This window comes from Cyprinus carpio, chromosome B6 (genome assembly GCF_018340385.1).
Source record: "Cyprinus carpio isolate SPL01 chromosome B6, ASM1834038v1, whole genome shotgun sequence".
Lineage (NCBI taxonomy): Eukaryota > Metazoa > Chordata > Actinopteri > Cypriniformes > Cyprinidae > Cyprinus > Cyprinus carpio.
The window spans coordinates 21621543-21640362 of NC_056602.1; the positions used below are offsets into that span (position 1 = coordinate 21621543).

General features: G+C 34.7%; 1 protein-coding gene across 2 annotated transcripts; it reads left to right on the forward strand.

Annotated features, from left to right (window-relative positions):
- The first annotated feature begins 39 nt into the window (after positions 1-39).
- On the forward strand, positions 40-15026 carry LOC109091428 (FYVE, RhoGEF and PH domain-containing protein 5). 2 transcript variants are annotated; one of them, XM_042726229.1, is made up of 21 exons: positions 40-320; positions 4549-6854; positions 7252-7357; positions 7440-7498; positions 7643-7673; positions 7789-7895; positions 8017-8137; positions 8371-8449; positions 8615-8665; positions 9350-9408; positions 9535-9606; positions 9739-9807; positions 10812-10895; positions 11605-11684; positions 11780-11873; positions 11965-12102; positions 12791-12893; positions 12988-13097; positions 13295-13417; positions 13502-13644; positions 14163-15026. In XM_042726229.1, the coding sequence occupies exons 2-21, from the start codon at positions 4708-4710 to the stop codon at positions 14197-14199; spliced, it is 3813 nt and encodes a 1270-aa protein (XP_042582163.1). In that variant the 5' UTR covers positions 40-320; positions 4549-4707; the 3' UTR covers positions 14200-15026. The 2 variants fall into 2 exon arrangements, with proteins under 2 accessions (XP_042582163.1, XP_042582162.1); XM_042726228.1 differs by lacking the exon at positions 40-320 and adding an exon at positions 2151-2362.
- The last annotated feature ends 3794 nt before the right edge of the window (positions 15027-18820 follow it).

The window sequence follows — 18820 nt, forward strand, 5'->3', positions numbered from 1 at the left end:
AACACATCATCATTGACTGGTAAACACATTCACATTTGCAGTGAAAACTGTGATCAAAAGGACTAAAGCTAAGATAACAGAATCCTTGATAAATATTCAACCTACTTTATCATGCTCAGCATTTCCTGCTTGAACTGGAAAGGGTGGAGTGTTCATGGTGTTTTTTCCCTTCTTTGTTCAAACGATGAACAGTGATTTTGTGTCAGTGTGTTTGTCTCCACTTAGTGTGTCTTTGTGTGTATGTGTATTTGTCTGTACTTAACATTTGTCTACAGCAGGTTTACTGACTGCTTACTTTAGCCTGATGACTACAAACCTGGGTGAGTCAGACACTGCAGATCCTCTGTGTGCCAGTGAGATAAATCTCCTCCCTGCCTAGTTTTCTTTCTTTCATTTTTTTTGGACTGTGAATGAAGGAACCAGAATTACACATTCCTTATGACTAACTACAACACTTTCAGGGTGCTGAGCCCAAGTGCGGTGAATATGAATCAGGGATAAGAAAATATTAATGTTTATGTAGGTAGTGAGAGGAGAGGATGATAAGATTAATATTTTCCACCTTTGTTCAGTAGCCATTGCTTATCCAAAAGTAGCATCCTGGAGATCTGAATATTATATTTTAGAAGAAATGAAAGGCATAAAAATGAGAAATTTTACACAACGGAGACACTATGTACGATGTGATCCAGTGTATTGTCTACTTTCTTTTTTATTCTAATTCATCACAAGTTTGTGACATAGTGATTTGCTAAAATCTGGAAAACATTTCTCTGAATCCCATTCATGCTGCAATAAAGATGCAAACAGATAAACAGTCTAATACAGAAGGACATCATAATATCCCCATCTAAATACACATGCATTTCTGCACTCAGTACCCAGGATATTACTAAAAAAATCAGTCATTTTAGAAATGAGATGGCCACCTGTTTACGATCTATAGCAAATAACATTACATCCAATAAAATAAGTATACATTTAAAGTTAGGTTTAAGTCTTATTTTTGAAGTAGGTTGTTTACCTCTTTCATTGTACTTTTCTCCCAGAGAACTGAATGTTCATACTAACCCAGACTAAACTCAGGCTAAAGACATTTGAGGAAGGAAGCATATTTCTGTAGAGCTGTTGGGAAAAGGTCATGGCCTTATTTAAGCCTATAGAAATGGCTTCCTACTATTAATCATAAATGTAAAAATAACAGTTGCAGATTTTACTCCTGAATCAACTCATTGGTCACTTCACAAGTTGCAGTTGAAGTTAACATCAACAAACATGATGCTACCTTTGGTCAGTGCTATAGTAGTTTTGCTTTACTTGGCCATTTATTGCATTTGCAAACAGACACTGACATCTGAACTATGGTTTTAACCCGTGATCTTGACATTAAAAGATATTCTGTAGTCCCAATGCTTTTTTCTGCATTCACTTCAGTGATCTAATCTGAATGTCAAATTCAGATTAATACTCTTTTGTGTGTGTGTGTGTGTGTGTGTGTGTGTGTGTGTGTGTGTGTGTGTGTGTGTGTGTTTCGGTGCATTATGGATTAGTTATGCTTAGTATGACTTTTTTTTTTAATTGTCACTAGGGACAAGTTCATAGAAAATGAAATATTAGAATGTAGAATATTCTGCTCTTAGGATGTCTGTTGCTGAGGAAGGTTATGCAGGATAAGAGAGCTATTTCCTGTAAAGCAAACATCTGAAGGCCATACTCCCTCAAATAGCTTTGACCAAAGTCCAGTTTCTATTTTTAACATTTATTTTAAATATGTATTATATTTATTATATATTGTGTGAGGTACAGGCTAGGAAAAATCTGTCAAATCTATGTGTTAGCTACATGGCCAAATTTATACATGGGTCTACTGAATTTATTTTCTTTCTTTCTTTCTTTCTTCTTCTTTATATATATATATATATATATATATATATATATATATATATATATATATATATATACATATATAATGTGTGTGAACTTATATATATATATATATATATGTATATATATAAATAAAGAAAAATATATATATATATATATATATATATTATAAAGAAAGAAAATAAATTTTGCCTTGATTAAAAAACTCCTTTTTTTGCTTTTTGTCCTGACGCCCTTTCCTCAGGAAGTCAAGGCAAAAAGTGTGTGTGTGTGGTTGCGCGCGCTCGTGATGAGCGCCTGTTCTCCTGTACTGCAGTTATATCGCAAGATGAAGTAGGAGAATGCAGTAGTTGATCTATAATCTCATGTTATAATCTCGTGTATATTCTCGCTGGATTACGATTTTATCGTGCTCAAATGAATTTGACGTGTCATTGCCGTGTCTCAGATACCAGATGATGTTCGACGATGAGCGCAGGTGAGTTTTTAACGTGATAATGTGGTTACGAAAACCTAGTATGGTAACTTTATTTTGGAAAAGAGAAATATGTGTCTGGGAAATTTAAATGTCTGAAAGTATGTGAAATATTAATGAGTTTAGAGTTGTTTTTACACTTGTTTTTAGAAGTGTTTTTACACTTTTCGATATTTTAGTGCGCATTCAGTTTAGTTTTTTCTCGAGAATTCCACTTTGTTATTGTATTGTGCTATATGAAGTAATGTACAGCTAACGTTACTCGGATTACATTGATTAGATATTTAAATATTTGTAAAGATTCATGTGCGCCTCATGTAGGACTATGCAATGTGCCTATTTGCTTACCCAAAATGCCAGCAGTTTTAAGCGTAACATATTAATAGTTTTCTTATGACAATAGCTTATTTCTTAAGCTATATAGGCACTTTTTACCCTGGCTGTTGACGTAACATATACGTAATATTTTTTTGAAGGCATTAACAATACAATTTCCACCATAGTAAGCTGTGTTTGAAACATCCTGTAGTAAAAACTACAATATGTATTGTAAATATACAATATACACAGTTGCCTATTTAAATGGTGTATTTCACTTTGTGTAGATCATAATTTTTATGATGGATTTAGTTAAGCATTTAAAGTTTAGGTCTGTGACAAAAGTAAAATTATAAAATACTTGTTTAATAGGCAAAAAGTACATATATTTACAGTACAGACCAAAAGTTTGGAAACATTACTATTTTTAATGTTTTTGAAAGAAGTTTCTTCTGCTCATCAAGCCTGCATTTATTTGATCAAAAATACAGAAAAAACAGTAATATTGTGAAATATTATTACAACTTAAAATAATAGTTTTCTATTTGAATATACTTAAAAAAAAATAATTTATTCCTGTGATGCAAAGCTGAATTTTCAGCATCATTACTCCAGCCTTCAGTGTCACATGTAACATCCAGTCTATCACATGATCTTTTAGAAATCATTCTAATATTCTGATTTAATATGAGTGTTGGAAACAGTTCTGCTGTCTAATATATTTGATGAATAAAAGGTTAAAAAGAACTGCATTTATTCAAAAATAAAAAAAAATGTTCTAATAATATATATTCTAATAATATATTTTCTTTACTATCACTTTTTATCAATTTAACACATCCTTGCTGAATAAAAGTATTGATTTTGTTTAAAAAAAAGAAAGAAAAAAAATTACTGACCCCAAATTACTGACCAGTAGTGTATATTGTTATTGCAAAATATTTATATTTTAAAAACATAGCTTCTGTTTTTTTTTTTTTTTTTTACTTTTTATTGATCAAAGTATCCTAAAAAAGTATCACATGTTCTGAAAAATATTAAGCAGCAGAACTGTTTCCAACTTTGATAATGAATCATCATATTAGAATGATTTCTAAAGGATGATGTGATAATGATCCTAAAAATTCAGCTTTGGATCACAGAAATAAATGATAATTTAAAGTATAATAAATGTAAAAACAATTATTTTAAATTGTAATAATATATCACAATATTAAAAAAAAATTTCTGTATTTTTTGATCAAATAAATGCAGGCTTGATGAGCAGAAGAAACTTCTTTCAAAAACATTAAAAATAGTAATGTTTCCAAACTTTTGGTCTGTACTGTATAAGTACATAAAAGTACAAATATGCAGTTAAAAAGTGTTTACTGTGACCTTAGAAAATAAAGCAAAATGTTTAAATCTGTCAAGTTGATGAAAGTTAATCTCTTTTCAAACACCTTACAAATATGTTTATAGAATTGTGCGTGTATCATATGTGATATCTAGTCTAAAGTCTTATTTTTATTGTAAATTTCTATTTTTATATTATATTATATACATAATATATTTTATATTCTATATTTTGTGCATAGCTGCAGTCTGTTTCATTCAACTGTAAACAGAAAATCTTAACACATAAATCACCCTGAAAAACAGTTTTCATTGAGAAATTGCAAAACTTTCACAAACAAATAATACACAAAATTTTGAAATGTGGAAACAGAAATAGGCTAGTATTTACATTTCCAGCAATCTTTAAGGAAATAATAATTTTTATAGTGAGAATGGAACTACTGTTTGATGCCCCAAATTGCTACAATGTTCACAATGCTACTCTCCGCAAAAACTATTTTTGTAAATATTAATATTTTCTTATTGTGTTTCAGGAGCATTTCCTGGGCCCCAGAGGACACTTCCAGGCTGAGCCTCTCTTAAAGGGGCAATATCAACCACCTATTTCTGAATAATTCTGTGATATTCAAGAACCCAAACCAAAAATTGCATCCAAACCAAGAAAATATCTCCAGCATCATCTCAGTTCAAACATGTACTTCAATATGTTTCACACTAACAAAAGCCGAAGGCCTCCAAACTCAAGAGAGCTTATGACGGAAATGCATGGAAAAATTGTTCTGGAACAGGAGGGGTCACAAGAGAGGAAGACAGAGAAAATAATACATACAAAAAAACAGATGCAAGCAGAAGAGACCGAACCAGATGTTATTGTGGAACAGGGAGATGAGTTAGGATGTGGGGATGAGTTAGCACAGGGAATTGATATAGATTTGGTGGAGGGTTTAGAAGAAGGTGAAACATTTAAGTCAGAGGATGAGGAAGAGACGATGGACCTTCTCTCTGATTCATGCAGTAAGAGAGACGTGGATGATAATATAGAGACCGATCAGATTGCAGTAGAGGACATTGGGAAGATAGCATGGAGACTGACTAAAAATGGTGTATCAACATCTAATGCTTCTAATGCAGTTTATGGATGCAGTGCACACACAGACAGATTCCTGTATGATGAAATTTGCATCAATAAAACTTTCATTGACACATTTTACCCAAATTGTATAGTCAAAGGCAGAATGCTTTCAATTGAAGAAGACATAGATGGGATGTTCCCTGATATTTGTGATGCAGGTGAGGCATTAGCAGACAAAGATGGACTTTCCGAGTGTGACCTTTTTGAACAAACAGAACCTCTCCAAATAACAGAAACAGAGGACAATGTCAATGGAGATATTGTGATTCTTACTTTGGAGGAGGGATTAAACGGCTCTGATTTGTCTTCAACTTCCATCGAGGAGGAGGATGATGAAATACAGTTAGAAAAAGAGCTAATGGAAGAAAAAGGAAACCATTATTTATCAGACGACAGTGCATCTCAGGATCCTTCAGCTGCTATTGACTCTCCAGACTGTCCTTCATCAAACAGTGGAGGTGAAACTCTCCTTGAGTCCGATCTGACTTCTTTTTCAAATTCTTCTTCTTCTCAGCCATTTTCTGGCTCTGAAATGGTCTCAGATGATGAAATAGCAGATACAAATCACAACTACTGTAGCAAATATGTGGTTAAACATGATGAAGCGATACCTGCCAGCTTAAATCTTGATGCCATCAATGCTTTCTCACTCATTCAACAGCAATCTGAAAGCCAAGGCCAAAGTTTAAAACAATACCAAGAAGAAGAGAGCATTGGGGAAGAACAAGAAGAAGAAGTGCTTGACCCCTTGAGTAGATCTGAGGGAAAAGAACTCACAGTAGTTCATGTGTACGAAGAAACAGAGCCAAAAATCCAAGCCAAAGACTTCCTTCAGGACAGGAAGTACCTGATGACTCGCTCTATATCTGTGGAAACCCCCAGTAAGAGAGTTGACCTAATGAGTAGCCCTGCAACAGGAAATAGGCGGCTTCTGCTACACCCAAGCTCCTTCTATACAGATCAGTATTTCCTCGGCGATAGTAGACCTGCACTGACAGGCTCATTAGGATGTCTTTCACAAGACACCTCAAACTTAGCTAAAGTCACCCAAGTTGATATACCACCCCCTTTTGAACTGGCATCCATCACAAAGCGACCAATAAGAAAAAGTTCTCCATCCCTCCCGAACGAAGTCTCTGCTTCTAGCAAGAAGCCTGATTTTGGGTTCAAGCGATACCTTCTGCCATTACGATTCCTTAGGAAATCAGATCGTAAAAGCATTATGGATAGTCGCTCCATCTCCTCCAGGTCCTCGTCTGAGTCAAGTCCGCAAGGGTCATGCAGACGCTTGGATTTTATCAGGCATAACATGGGCAGCCCGGAGTTGCAGAGCACTCCAGATTGCACACCACCTATGTCCCCTTCTTCCTTTGTCTTTCAAAAGAATAGACAAAAACAGGGACTAAACTTCACCCTTAATAATGATTTGGCTTCAAGCACTATTTCTATGGAGCTAGGGTCTCTCTTTGAGCCCCATCCCCTTTCCAAACCTCGATCTTTCTCATCTCCCAATACAGACTCTTCAGATTACGAGAACGTTCAAAATGCTGCTTCTCACTATGAGAATGTGCAGATTCGCCTCCTGAATCCAGTCATTCAGAGTCAGCGAAATCAGAGTTCAACCAGTGATACTGATGGTTATGTGGACATGAGCAGTCTGCCGGGCTTCCAGGGCAAAAGTCAGCCATCTGAGCAAGAAACAGATAGGTACAATTGTTTATATAATTGATATATTGTTTTATTATGTTTATATTATTAACATGAAGCTCAGAATTAATTCGAATAACATTGTGGAAAATAAAAGTTTTTACTTCTTTGGTATGTTTCAGTTTAGAGAAACTAGACACACACAAGCAAATGTGTTTTTTAACATATTGAATGCTTGAGGGGCAATTCTTAGGTAAATATCAGGCATATGAAATGCATGTTAAATCTTTTGGTTAGATCTAATAACAGGCAAACAATCTCTTTTTTATATTTTATTTAAAAACCCTCTTAATCTGTATGTTAGTCATTAAAAGCAGAAAGTATTGCATTCCTGATTATTTTATTTATTTTATTTTTTTTGTGAATGTGTCATGATTCTACTGTTTCTGTTATTTAGCCTCTACACTTTCTGTTCGCCTAATGTGAGACAAGATGGAACAGTGGGTGTGTCTGTGGGTGTGGCTTGTACACAAGAGAAAAAGACAAAGACATCTGATAAACTGGTAAGCTTATTATGAGTGTTTCTATGTTTTCTTGCATTGATTTGTTTTCATTTATTGTAAGTCAGTTGCCATTTCATTTCAGAATGTCAACTGTTCCAGGGCTTTCTATAGTGCCAAAGAGCTTCTGGACAGTGAGGCCCAGTAAGTCAAGAAAACAACATCTGTAGTTTATAAAGAAGATAAAATGATTACCATTTAGTGGGTGCAGATTTGTTTGAAAAAATGTCTTGATTTAATAGAAATAGCTGTATTATAATGACCATGCTTCTTTTTCTTCATTTTAAGGCATGTCAAGACTTTACAACTTCTCTATGAGGTGGATCATTCATATTTCTCACTGACATTGTGTGTGGATTTTAGTAGAAAAAGAGTTTTGTGAAGTCAGCGATGAAGGTGAACTCTTCTTTTTTTCCCTCACTTTCACACAATAGTCAGTTGAAGCGGATGAGAGGCTGATGACAGTGTGGACAGAGGTACCTGATATTTATACTCTCCACCAAAATATCCACACATTACTGGAGACTCGCTTAAAAGAATGGTAAGACACTTTTACCCACACACATGCATGTGCATATGCTACCTTCAATTGTTTATCATCCTCAAATAATGTCCATCTGTCATCATTTCATCTGTTTTCTGCATTCCACTCCACTCATCAGGGATCAGAATGAAGGTATTGCTGAAATCATCCTGGCAAAGAAGACAGAGTTTTCCATTTTCTCTTCTTACATCAGTCATTATGATGAAAAATTGAATTATCTGGAACACATACAAAGCACAGTAAGGAATATATGATGGTGATTTTGTTTTCATTTATTGATTGACAACTATAACTGAACCAAATCTTTTCTTATTATTAGGCATATCCATCAACCTGCCACTGTCATTAAGTACATGTTCAGACTGTACTGTGTGATTTGAGTGTAAATGTGTTTGAGTTGTGTGTTCATTTACTCAGATGGCATGTATTTAAATATATATCTATGTACTGTAGCATGTGATTTATATCTCAGCTACCAGATGCAGGGTCCCTGAAAAAGCAGTTGCTGCAGGTCATTGTGCGCATCTTACAATACCGTATGCTGCTAACAGGTGACTACTAAATACTTTTTAACTAATAACTTTATATCCTTATTAATTCTTATCAATTGAAATATTTTTTTTTAAATGCATATTTATTTTTTCATGGAATTTTTATACCAATACCTGTAGTATTGTTTAATATTGCTTTATTTTTGTTGTTGTTTTTTCCAACAGACTACCTGAACAACCTCTCACCAGACTCCAGAGAGTTTGAAAATACACAAAGTAAATCACAGACAACAGTATTTTAACAGCATCAGCAGTAAACTTTTTCTTCTCTTGTTTTTTTTCTGTGTCTCTTGGATTACAGTAAATGAGAGAGCCATTTTGTTTCCTAATGTAGGCTTCATCAGTTTTAAGAAACTGATGTTTGATTCTTATCTTGACATGTTTGCAATTACAAATGAATCCTTTGGTTTTATCTCTCAGTGTGTGTATAGTTGATTTGCTAAGCAACAACATATCTCTGATCTTCTAGATAGTTTCACAAAAGGCAAATGACCGTTGACCCCATTATGGACTTTCAATAATCTTTTTAAACAAGCCTTTCTGCATCATTTATATATGAGGGTCATTTATTTATGAGGTGCTGCTGTAAGAGAGTATCTGTTTGTAAGGGAGGAAATTCTGTTAAGTTCTGCAGTGTGGCATAATATACATTTATTTTTATTTTATTTATTTTTATTCATTAATTGTTATTGTGTAATTATTATTTATGCAGTTTTTAATACTTTATTGAGATGGCCTATTTTTTAAGCAAATATTTAATATATTCAATATTTATTTAATATACATTCAGTTCTATGTACAATAATATATGTAGTATTTATTATATGTTATTGTGTATTTTTATGTATGTTGAAAATGTACATGTATAAAATATTAGTCTGTCTCTCTCTTTCCCCTCAGATGCTTTGGTTGTGGTCTCAGATATTGCTCATCATGTCAATGATCGAGTTAAGAATGGAGTAAGTATGTGTTTTTTGGCCTAATGTGCTTATAGATAGTCTGTGTGTGTGGAACCTAAGCAGTTTGTGTAAATGACATTGCTGTGTCAAGTAAGGGCATTTTTGCGTTATTTTTCTCTCTCTCAGGCGGATCTCCTGCGTTTGGTCCATATTGAACACAGTGTCCTGGGTCTGACAGATTTCTTACAACCTGGGAGAGTGAGAAAAATTCATTGGCTCACTGATCACATACCCTACATCCAATCAAATTTTATGAATTATTCTGAATTTTGGGGGGGGTTAAAGCTCTAATGATGAGTCAGGTTGTCTTAATCTTTATCTTTGCTTTAGGTGTTTGTGAAAGAGGGCACTATGATGAAGGTCAGCAGAAAGTGCAAGCAGCCACGTCACCTTTTCTTGGTATGTGATTTTATTTTATTTACATCAGTTTTGCAACTTAATTATCAAAGATACATGATTTTCTGGAAGAAAGACGTTAGAGTATATATGACTTTTAGTAGGTTGCCAAAGTTGAGCACACAAGAGACACAGTTGCTTTCTTTCTGTATAGTCTCTAGTGTCTGTCCTTTGTGTTTGTGAGCTATTTTACTTGTTTTTAGAGTTTCCTGACAGGATGTTGTTCTGTGTGTGTTTATGTCTACATGTGCTATTGTTATTGCTGTGCTGTTCTCACCCCAGAATAAGTCTGTGGGAACAGAGACAAAGCAATGTGTTGAGATAACAGAACAGAGGGTGACAGGATGGACGTGAGATGGGCTGTCAGAAATACTGTTTACTGTAGACTTTTCAGTCAGATGGACAGTTGTGTGCTGAGACGGGCATGTGTCCCCCAGAGTGCTGAACTTGAATATCCCTCATATTTTATTGCTTGATGCAGGAGACAGTCTGTGACATTTTGTTTGCACCGTTGATTAACATTTCAGAAGACAAAATATGCTGCCTTATCAGTCATTATCTGATGGTAGGAAAGCACTTCTAAATCCAGTGTTTGCACAACATCCTGTCTAGAGCGATGCATTTTGGTTGTGTTTAGCTGCATAGATGTATTCTTCACTGCCTATGATAACCCAGAATAATGTGCACATGATTTGGCAGTAACTGATGACTAAAAATTCTCTTTCACAGAGAAATAAGTGTCTTAGCAAATTAGTATTCTCTTTGTTAAATTTTAGCTTAAATGCACATTTGAGTTTGTTCTTAATCACTATGACATCATGCCTTGCTGTAAAAACCTCATAATGCAAAACAAAGCAAAGCAACATCTTAGCGTCCCCTTGTGGTGAACATCTGTTACAGTGACCCACTCAGATTAACTGTTGTGATATGCAAATATCAAAGTAGTTATTTGTGCTTGTATGATGTGAATGTTATGCTTTTTTTTGTTTTATTTTTTACATTTTCAGATGAATGACATAATGCTGTACACATATCCTCAGCAAGATGGCAAATACAGACTCATCAACAGATTACCATTGGCAGGGATGGAGGTAAAGCTGACAACATTCACAGACACTTCTAGTGTTTATTCATGTATAATAGTTCTTGGAAACCATCGTTTCTAACACTAATGCAATTTACACTAATGCATATTTAGTGCTCAAGACACTAATTATAAGCAGTGCTGTTATTTTAAACTAAAACTATTAAAAAACAACCAAAATAAAATAAGTACCAAAATAATTAAAATAAAACTGAAAAAAAAAAAAACCAGACAAGCATTTAACAAAATTACTAAAATGAAATGAAAACTGAAAATATTAAATTAAAAAAATATTAAATTATATATCTATGTATAGCATTATTTATATAGCCTTTTAAAAGTCTTTACAAAGTGCTTTATCGAAAACTGTAAATGTCATATAAATAGTAAAAACTAACATGTAACAGAAGAAGAAATTAAAATGCATAAAAGAAAATGAAATGAGAAAACAGAACTAAAAGAAAAAAGAAAAGAAAAATGTATAATACAAAAGGGAATAAAATAATAAGAAATAAAATATGTCAGATCTTCATCTTATTCTAGTTTGCATTTATTATATGTATGAAAATGTAAACAAAAAATATAAATAGACAAAATAAATACATGAACATCATCATCATTCTTGTAGAACCTTAAGTGCCTCATTTAAATGTATGAACCCCATACAGGGAGTGAATTTAAATTATTAAATCCTTTCCACTTTTTTTGTCTTTCAGGTCAGCAAGCCACCAATAGAGAACGCTCAGAGTGCATTGAAGATAGACGTGAAAGATATAAGCATCACTTTGTCTGCCAAGCAAGTGACATACACAAACTCAAAAGTTCACACATACATGTGTAGTGTACAGGGTGTGTATGCAGTGTGACTGACGCATGTGTTCCTGTGTGCAGCTCCTGCACTGAACGAGACGGCTGGTTTGCTACACTAAGTCGGACATTAGTGAATCTCAGCCCCATATCAGGAGACCCAGTAGACTGTTTTGGGGTGAGGAAGCTTTAAATAAAGTGCGATTAAAATGTCAACACCTGAAAGAGTTGACATTTTGTTTTGAAATTATATGTGTCCTGTGTTTTAGTTAGTGGATGGTCCAGAGATGTGTCTCGGCGAGAACGCTCCTCCTTTGCTGTCTGTTTCCCAGGTGACAGTTTGCATGAACTGTCACTCACATTTCAGCCTCACAAACAGACGACATCACTGCCATGCATGCGGCAAGGTACAAATACATTTAAAGGAATCGTTTGCAGGCTATCCAAGCTGTAGATGAGTTTGTCACTTCATTGGAACAGATTTAGAGAAATTTAGCATTACATCACTTGCTCATCAGTGAATCCTCTCCAGTGAATGAGAGCCCAAACAGCTGATAATAGCAGCATGTTTGTAATAAACAAGTTCATCATTATGATGTTTTTACCTTCAAACCATCACTTCTGGACAAAATATCCATAATCCAAGCACTTGTATTGTGCACTTGTGCTTGATCTGTGCATATTTCTCTCTTGATTCAGATGAGACAACTTTTTCACTGGAGAAAGCAATAATCTGGATAGAGGCTTAACAGTTTGAAGTAAAAAAAAACCCTCCTAATAATGGATTTATTTATTGCAAGCACACAGCAAGTCGTTAATTGGTGGACTGGAGTTGTGGGGATTACTTGTGGATTATTGTAATGTTTTATCTGCTATTTCAAGTCTCATTCTGACGGCACCCATTCACTGCAGAGGATGTATTGCTGAGCAAGTAATGTAATGCTAAATTCTCCAAAACTCTTCAGATGACAAACAAACTCCTCTACGTCTTGGATGACCTGATGGTTAATAACTTCTCAGCAAATTTTCATTTTGCATTGAGAACCACTAATAAGCTCTATTTATTGTGATTTTCTCATCTTATATTGTTTACAGATTTTCTGCAGAGATTGTTGCAGGAACAAATTCCCCCTGAAATATATGAAGAACAGACGTGCCAAAGTGTGTGATCATTGTTACACTGAGCTGCGTAAGCATGGTACAACCACAATATCTTTCATTAAATTAGTTTGATTAATTAAACATAGTTATGTGTGACTCTCATCATAATTGTGTGTGCATTTGCTTGAGAGATGTTGCCACAATAACAGAGAGCTCCAGTCGACCTCTTTCTTCTGTCTTCCAAAACATTCATCCATCGAGTCTGTGGAGAAGCCGCAAAGGCCAATTGTCTTTCAATCAGGTAACCTCTTTAATATCTTTGGACTAAATATCAGTCCAGTGGATCACAATTTACTCTGATCTCACACTGAATTGTTTGATTATAACACAAATGAGTTTTATTAAGTGTTGCTATTAAAATAGCCTTATTTTAAGACCATTAAAATGTTCAGCATTGCATTATATTTTTGGGGTGAAACATCATGTGTTGTTGCCTAGGAGACAGTGTCCGATGGGGTGATGAGTGGAACCCTGCACAGGTGCAGGAACAGCAAGAGAAGTTGGAGAAGCCTGTGGTTCCTCCTGAAAGATAAAGTTCTCTATGCATACCCACAGCCTGAGGTAATGCACACAGTCCCGTTTTTGCACACATTAACTTGCAACATGCAGCTCCTAATCTCTCTATGTGTCCTTTTGTTTTATATAGAGAGGGTTGCATGCGAGACCCTTCCTCTCTTGGGTTTCTCTGTGAGGTCAGAGGTTGAAGGGGAGAGCAGCATGTTTCAGCTGTACCACAAAAGCACTCTCTTCTACACTTTCAGAGCCCAGGACAGTCACACTGCACTGCGGTAAAAATACATATTACATTCACACAATACAGCAATTTATAATGTGTACATATAGCATTGGGATTAGTAAGTCTTATATAGTTTTGAAAGAAATTATTACTTTCATTCAGCAAGGATTCATTAAATAGATCAGACAGTAAAAATGTTAATGTTGTTACATAAGATTTAAAATACATGCTGTTCTTTTGAACTTGCTATTTATTAAAGCAACCTGAAAAAAAAATGTATCACCATTTCATAAATATTAAGCAGCACAACTGTTGATAATAATAAGTAATGTTTCTGGAGCACCAAATCAGTATATATCAGTACTAAATCAGTATAATAAAATGTAAAGTTTGTAAAAATATTTTACAATATTACTGTTTTTACTGTTTTTTCTCAAATAAATACAGCCTTTTTTTTAGCATTAAATACTTTTTTTTAAAAAACATTAAAATGTTATATATATAACACATTAACACAAATATATATTATGTTCTGCTATTGCATTATGTGAAAATTGTGCTCTATTCCAGATGGGTCAATGCCATGGAAGAGGCTACAGTCCTGTAGCATCTGCCGTCCTGCTTTTGTCTTCTCATATGAGCAATTAAATCTGTTATTTATCATTCGAGAGCGATGCATTTCACATTCAAAAATCACTACCCAGTGTGACTGGGAGTGTAATCAACCATCCCTACGCTAACGTGACGCAAAAGACATATTTTTGGAATACCAAGGGAACAAAATGCTCACACTAAGACATTTATTTTGTGCCAATACTTCTTCCAAAAGACCTCGTTGAGCTGTGGACACACTTTAAATGGCACACTGTAGCACTTCCAGCTGTCATTTAGATAAAAACATTTTAGAACCAGTGAGATGTTGCTTAACTTAACCATTATACAATGTGATATATATTATGCAATACCCCAGTGCACTAAATTTTATTAGGACAATTTCTAATTATGGGAACTGGTGTGAATTTGAGCCCATTATGTTCATTTAGTGGCATTTTCTTGATAGTTAGTTAGTATTTAGCAACTGAGCTGGTATTCTCGTTGCACTTGATGATGATGTAACATTTAATTTACTTACCTTTTGTCCAAACTGACAATCTGTTCACTTTCCATGTTATAATTACAATATGAGGGCTTAATGTATATTTATGAGGAATGTATAAGTAGTTTGTCTGAAGGATTAATTGTCACTGTATCATTTGAGTAAACTTTACTTGAGTGTAGTGCTATTGTGTTCACTTTGGTTTCCAAACCTCACTAGTGCCTCAACTTCCTATTTTATCCTCCTTTGTGTGTGAAAACTTGCTTCTCTAATGTGGTTATTCATCTAATACCTATAGGGTTGACCACTGCTGAAATAAAACAATTAACTGTATGGTAGTCAGCGTTATGTATAATGGTTCCCTATGTGGTTAATTTTAATTCAGTTCTGTTCCATTCAAATGTATTTCATGATGCAGATCTTTCAGTTGCAGCTTAGGTTTAGGTAGATGTACTTTAGGATAAACCAACAGTTTATAATTAGCTCTGTAACTTTTTTCTGAACCCATCAATGTTTTTTAAGTTTTATTTTCAACGACAGCCAGGTTGAGTCCACAGAGAATGAATTTTAGAGATGCGATTCTGTGATTAAGTATCTTCAACTCAGTAATTAAAGTGTGTATTACAGATTGAGACTGTGTGTGAGGGATATGAAGAAAAGGGGAGGGAGGGGTGGCGTTGCCCTGCTTCCACGTCCCCAGGAGACGATGTGACCCAGAACAGAGTGAGAGAGCAAGGATGAGAGTTTGTTTTCTGGAGTACCTGAAAGTTACGGACACCTTGTCCCAAATAGGAGACACATTCATCATTTGAACTCCCTCTATCCCTTTCTCTTCATTTGCTTTTTCTATGAGCCACTCTGAAATCATGCTCTAAATTGTTAATTCTACCTCCTCTCTGTTCTACCTTTATATATATATATATATATATATATATATATATATATATATATATATATATATAAATTACTTAATCAGGTTTATGTTATGCTAGGCTGTAATCAAGTACATAATTGAGCTGACGATATGCGATAGAGGCCTACACCCACATGCTTCTTCTATCAATTAATTAATCATCGTCCTTTCTTGTTAGATAACATACATTTGCATATTCAGGAACTATATATAAAAAAAAAAAAAACTATACATCATAATAACATGTCGCAGCATTCTACTTAATTTTTTACACCGACTTGGAGAGGGGTTTCATTACATGGCAGACGCACATTAGGTAGCTGGACATTTTGGAAGCATGCAGCTGATGCTATCTAGGTTGCTTGTTTTGCAGATTCTTTATTAAAGAGGCCGAATTGTTCTCTTGTGGGGGTGTATGTAGTTGACGCGACTGTACACTTCACTTCTCTGAACAAGGTTTGTGCTTTAGTTTTTACCACAGGAGTTATGCCTTATTCAACAAAATCATATGCAACCAATTTCACTTCCTGACATATTTATAAGTGAAACAAGATATATAAACAAGACTTCTATATGACATGTGGTCAGTGGGAGGGACTCAATGACAAAAGCCAGAAGGAAAATAGTTATGAAGACAGTCCTTTTTGGATTTTAGGCAATTAAAAATGTAAATAGAGTCCATTTTTGATTACATAACTTGAAAGTCTCATTGAATCCACTCTGCATTTAAAAACTGGCATTAAAATGTATATAAGAAAATGAAACGGAGATAATAAAAACCTGCTAAAGTGCTGGATGGTCCAAACTTGGAACGGAACCTACCTTTCTAGTAACAGACTGTCTATACTCCAATATGAGCGCATGGGTGATTCCACACATCCCTAAGTAGGCTTCTTCAAAGTACTTGACAGCACTGAGCTAATGATAAATTAGCTGTGTGTTTGAGATTATTATTGTTAATCAAAACATCTCTAATTAGGCTGCTTGTAGGCCAACCCACTCCACCTTTCTCAATGAGACCACAGAAATTGGCTACATGAGAATAGTAATTACTGTGCATGGCTCCTGTAGATAAATAAATTGTAAATTATAAACAGTTTAATCTTTTTAGGTCATATAATAAATTAAAGAAAGATCATCGTTAAGATGCATGTAAAGGTCAAAGGTGATACATATTATAGAATACAAGTTTTTATTCTTTCCTATTTCTAGACCAAGAAAATGTCACTGATGATCTAGAGAGATTGAGAGAAAATGTGTGTGAGATTGTGTATGATTCAGTGGCAGTGTCACAGTGACATTGTCATGACACTTTTGGGTCTTTTAAGTGTCTTATGTTCCACTGCATTGCAGCAGAGTGATGAAAATAGCCCTCATTTTCCTACAATAGATAAAGGCATTATTTATTCTCTTCTTTATCTATCTGAGGTAAATTACCCAGTCTAACTTCTAACATTGCGTAGAGGCATAAATATATAAGGAATCTCTCATTTTCTATATCATGCCAGCTGCCCCGATCAACTATTAATACACAGGAAATAAACTCATCTCTATAAAAAACCTCTTCTTTTTTTCATATTTCCACTTCCCTTTTATTTGGTGCTGTTTATAAATGTACACTTAAATGTGTAATTCCACTTAAAATGTTACAGAGTACTACACTCTTTTCATGGGTTTGTGGTGAGAAGGGGAAGAAATGTGGCTTCTGTTTTACTGCTGGAAACTTACATATAAGGCATTACCGATCTGTCAGACAGCTGTTTACAGAGTGTGTGCATCTTTGTGTGAAAGAGTGTGTCAGACGCAAAGTTTATGCAGCACTGTAAACTTCTCTCTATGCGCACCAGTACACTAAAACTAATTCATCCGTGTACTTAGTTGGGCTATTTATCTGATGTTCTTTTCATAAACAAAGAAGACAAAGACGAATTATTAAATATCATTTAATTGGTACTCTGGTTATTTTATATATACTATAACAATACACCATTTTATCTGTGTAGATCTACTCGATTACAGATAAGGGGTAGCAAAACAGCCCCCTCACCACCTCCAATTCTGCACCAGATATCTACACACACATAGGCTCTGCAACATACTGTTGTTTCTTTGCTTTTTTTAAATCTCACCCACACACTTAAATCTAGGACATACACTCCACAGCACTGCGGACCAAGAGGAGGAAAGCAGGACAAGACTACAAGCACGCACACAGAAGGATGTCGATTTTCAAATTTTGTGTCCTTAACACCCACAGTTATGTGACCTTTCAGTGTATGTTTTATAGGTAATATTCCATGAACGCAATATAGAAACCAGACACAGGATCTGTTCCTCATCTCAATGCCTCTTGAGTAAACTATCTATAAATCACCAGCCAACACAATCACTGTTTCTCTTTGCATGTGTGTCCAGCTGTGGACAGAATGCTGGCACATGTGGCAAACTGCTTTAACATTTAATGCATAATAATATTCTGTTTTGTGTTACCAGTATGCCTACGTAGCCATAATATTACAATGTATTAGTGCTAGTATTGTTTTAAATTTGACTAAATATTCAGTGCTAGTATTTATGCTGCCTTCATGTGCTATTGGAAATTTCCTGCTTCCCACTTCTGAAACTGTAATAAGTTTGTCACATTCAAGTTCTTTGTTGGTGGAAAGTATATGAATCATGGAGGACACCAAGGGCCCAGCGAGGGAAAGGGAGAGGGGGCCCTAATGCCTCCGGCAACCTGGGTTCGATTCCTGGCTCAAGGTCCTTTGAAGCTCCCCTCTCTCTGCCCCATGCTTTCCTGTCAAACTCTCTACTGTCCTATCAAAAATAAAGGCATAAAAAACAAAAATATAACTAAAAAAAATAAAAATAAAAAAAATACTGAAGCCATAATTCTGTCCTCCCCCATCTTTTAAGCTTAGGGCCCATCAGTGGTATCAAAATTATCTAGCTTCCCAAGTAAAAACGACTTGAGTCCATGCATGTCCAATTTCCTAGTCCAATTGGCTAGGGAACTTTATGATAATAAACATTTTCATGATAACACTATTCCAATAGTGATTTTTAGCCAATTAGTCACTAGTACTTCTTCATTACATACTATACTTGCTACTAGCCACTACTAGAATATATAATAATTATCGGAACAGTTGCAAAAAATACAAATACAAAAATAAAAATAAATAAATGAAAAGAATACAGAATATATGTTGAAATGGC